Source organism: Pinus tabuliformis, chromosome 7, assembly GCF_031772625.1.
Source record: "Pinus tabuliformis cultivar Carrire ecotype Pingquan chromosome 7, CPIR1, whole genome shotgun sequence".
Classification (NCBI taxonomy): Eukaryota; Viridiplantae; Streptophyta; class Pinopsida; order Pinales; family Pinaceae; genus Pinus; species Pinus tabuliformis.
The window spans coordinates 935,163,627-935,167,742 of record NC_142293.1 but is presented as its reverse complement, the minus strand read 5'-3'; the positions used below and the strand labels follow the sequence as shown (position 1 = coordinate 935,167,742).

Below are 4,116 nucleotides of genomic sequence, written 5' to 3'. Positions count from 1 at the left end.
GGGTTCAGCCACATGGTGCCCCATTGTTGGATTTTTCTCTTTATTTTGTCAAGGATTTCGTTCCATGTGTCAGCGTTCAGCGGTCCCATACTTACTGGCATCCCTAGATAGGTGAAGTGGCTCTAGACTAGATTGTAGGAGACTCCTAATATACTTGCAATGCTATGGATGGTGTGAGTTGATGTGTTCCAACCATATATGCAACTTTTTTGCTGATTGATCTTCCCTCCTGAGTATTCCATGAATTGGTCCAAGATCTTTTTAAAGCGCCTTGCTATAGTGGTGGACGCTCCTCCAATTAGGAGGGTATCATCCGCAAATTGAGAGTGGTTGATGTTCTTTGTTCCTTGCTCAAATTTGATGCCCGTGATTAGACCTATTCTCCTATTGAAGTCCAGGGTTTGGCTAAGGGTCTCGGCCATGAGGATAAACAAGTAAGGAGACAAGGGACAACCTTGTCTAAGGCCTCTAGAGGATTGAAAAGCAGCACACGGCCTCCCATTGATCAGAGGAGAGATCCAGGGTTCCGATATACAGGCTTTGATCATTGTGATGAAGGAGGAGTCAAAACCCATTTTGTGAAGGACAACAAATAGAAAGGAATGCCTTACCCTGTCAAAGGCATTGGCAAGATCCAGCTTTAGAACAAACCCTTTCTCCTTTCTGCTTATGCTTGAGTGGATAGCCTCTTGCACAAGAAGGATAGAGTCAGAAATGTGTCGATTGGGAAGGAAGCCTCCTTGGTTTTCTGAGATCAGAGAATGAAGATGGGGCTTGAGCCTAGTTGACAGAATTTTTGTGATTATTTTGTATGCTGAGTTACATAAAGATATTGGCCGAAATCTTGAAAAAGTGGAAGGTCTATTCTCTTTTGGGATTAAGGCTAGGTAGGTAGAGTTGGTAAATCCCCCCATTTTGCCTTTCTTTAAAACCCAGCGTATCATCTTGATGAGATCTTTTTTGATCATCTGCCAATGCTCTCTGTAAAAGCTGATTGGAAACCCATCAGGTCCTGGAGCTTTATCTGGGTGTAGACTCCAAATCGCTTTTTGGATTTCTTCTTCTTCTACTTCTTTCTTGAGGTTGCTGTTCATTTCTTGTGTGACTCCTTTGAACAGATGCTGTAACAAACTTGAGTAGTCCTCCTCACCTTTATCCTCAGTCAGAAGGTTTTTGAAGTGATTGGTGGCTGCTTCCTTTATGGAGTCCTGAGTATTGTAGCTGTACCCTTCACTATCCTTAATTGTGCTCACAGTGTTTCTGGCCTTTCGAACTGTAGCCTGCTTATGAAAGTAAGAAGTATTTTTGTCTCCCTCCTGAAGCCAGAGCTGTCTTGACTTCAATCTCCATTTTGTTTCTTCGTCCCTTATAGTTTGTCTCAGCTGAGAGTATAGTCTTGTTTCGTTCTCTTTGGCTTGCTGGGTCAGCCCAAAGGCTTCAATGTTTCGCTGCACTTCCTCCAGATCTTGCTTAATTTTCTTTTTGCTCAACTCAGGCTCTTGGTAATTGTTCTTTGCCCAATTTTTTAAAGCCTGTCTTACTCTCTTTAGTTTTGTCTCCCAGATATAAGTTGGGGAGCCTTCCACGTGTTGTATCCAAGCCTGCCGCACCACGTCGTTTGCTGCAGGGATACGATTCCAAATGGAACAGTATTTGAAAGGGAGAGGTCCTAGCTGACATTGACTATGTAGAGTGAGCGTTATTGGATAATGATCAGAGGCGGAGACATTGAGAATATTTGACTGACCAGTAGTGAAAGTGGACAGATAAGCTATGCTTATGAGGAACCTGTCAAGACGCTCCATGATATTGCCGACTCCTATTCTTCTGTTGCTCCAGGTGTATCTTCGATTCTTGGGCCTGATATCTACAAGGTCTTGCTCCTGCATAATGCTCTCAAGTCGATTTCTGAAAGGATCTGGGGTGAAATGTCCCCCTCTTTTCTCGTTTGCATGCAATACCAAATTTAGATCCCCTGCAATAATGAGATTGTTGTCCTGCTCTTCTTCTATACTAGCTTCCAAAGTGTTCCAGCATACTTCTTTCTCCCTATACTGATTCAGAGCATATATATTGTAGATTACTACCACTGCTCCATCTGTCTTACTTTCTAGATTAACACGGATCCAGTTCTGGTGGAGTTACAGTTCCATTTATTACTGTCCCACGTTGTTAGAATGCCGCCTGAGGCTCCTCTTGCTTCGCTTGCACATCCACTGTAACGCTTTTGCTGGTTGATGACTCTATTAATTTCTGATTGATCTTGCTTTGTTTCTTGGATAAGAACGATTTCAGGGTTTTCACTTTGAATTAGATCCTTGAGGGCTACTATCTTGGAGGGGTGCCCTAATCCCCTACTGTTCCAGGATAGTATTTTCATCATGATTTACTGGTTACGTGGAGAGGTGCTCGCCTCTCTTTGCCCTTGTTATTATTTTCTTTGTCCAAGTGCCCAAGAATAAAGGATTCTATAGGAGTCTGAGAGCCCATTGCAATGTCTTTCTGGGTACTTTCTTCTCTCTGTTGTTTGGCCGATTTTCTGCCAGGCCCATGTTTCTTTGGAACATCGCTGGGCGCTCCATGATCCTTTGATGAACTTCTGGTAATCCTGGTGGAGGGGGAGTCAGGGGAGGGGTGAGAAATGAGAGGGGGTGAGGGGTGGAGAGGAGGGTCAGAGGAGGGGAAATCAGGCACTGATTCTTCCTCAGAGAGGGATGCGAAGGGATTAGAGGATGGAGGGATGGGAGGATCGGGAATCCGAGGAGGAGAAGAAGGATGTTGAAGGGGGGGCTGCTGGGAGGAGGAAGAAGGATGCTGAAGGGAAGAGGGTTGGAGGGAAGGGTGCTGATGGGAAGGACCAGGGGCTTCAGAGTCCAAAGATTTGAGGGGAGGGGATGATTTTTTCCTTTTAACAGTTTCCCATTGCCCATCTTGCTCTTCTGGTTCAACATTAACTATTTTAGGACATCTATTTGCAAAGTGACCATATTCATGGCATACCTTGCATTTGAAGGGTATTTGCTCGTAATCCAGCTGCTGAATATGGCACCAGTCATCTACTTTCAGTTTGATTGCTTCTGGCGGTCCTCGGCCTAGATCAACTTCAACGCAAATCCGCGCACATGCCTGCATGTTATCTTTGGGTTCACTGCGATCTATGTATTTTCCAACCGCGTTCCCTATTGCTTTCATAGAGTCATCCCCCCAGCAGTGGAGTGGGAGGTGGGGCAGTCTGACCCAGACTGGAACGGCACTTGGTATATCAAGTTCAGGATCGAAATCTGGGGTCCATTTATTGAGATAGAGGCCCCTGGAATCCATAAAGTAAGGCCCGTTTCTGAATATTAGATCTTTATCCTCTTTGGTTTCAAAATGAAAGGTAAAATATCCTCTACCACAGAATCTGATGGATATTTTTCCCTGGATCTTGTCCGATCAATTTCTTTCGACCCATCTTTGCACTGTCTTGGGTGATGGCCATAGTCCTGTAAATTGCCCGATTAACCCTTTCTCTGCTAAAGAAATGGCTGCCATGCGTGGAATGGTCGGAGGCAGAAGAACTTCCTGTAAAACATCCAGCTTCTTCACAAACTTTGTTGCTGTTGGTCTAGGTCTTTGCGGAGGGAGAGACTTTACCAGGTTTGAGAAAGCTCGTTGCAGCTCCGGATCCCCACTAGGCGGATCCGGAGGATCCATGATTCAGCTCGATCAGTCAGCTCCAGGCAGGCTCAGGCGCAGGCTTCAGGCGCGCGCGCAGCAGCAGTTCTAACGCTACGAAATATTAAAAAAAAATATTGAGAAATATTGGTCTAATATAAAATTCATGATTTCCATTATTCAAATTCCCCACTTACCTTCTCAAATTGAATATTAGGTAGGATATGGTCTCCTTCCATTATTTCAAAATATATGTATTCATTTCACATTACCCAATGTACCCTCACATTTATTAAGGAGAAGACATGGTCCTCTCCATGTAATTACATCTCACATTCCCCAATGTACCCTCACATTTACTTAGGAGAAGACATAGTCCTCTCCATCTTATTATCAATATATATATTCATTTCACATTCCCCAATGTACCCTCACATTTACTAAGGAGAAGACATGGTC

General features: G+C 44.2%; 1 protein-coding gene across 1 annotated transcript; it reads right to left on the bottom strand.

The window, feature by feature from the left end:
* Positions 1-607: 607 nt before the first annotated feature.
* LOC149250710 (uncharacterized) lies at positions 608-3,696 on the bottom strand. Its single transcript, XM_089453724.1, has 4 exons — positions 3,497-3,696; positions 3,238-3,310; positions 920-2,132; positions 608-612 (listed from the first exon to the last, which is right to left on the bottom strand). The coding sequence occupies exons 1-4, from the start codon at positions 3,694-3,696 to the stop codon at positions 608-610; spliced, it is 1,491 nt and encodes a 496-aa protein (XP_089309850.1).
* Positions 3,697-4,116: the final 420 nt, after the last annotated feature.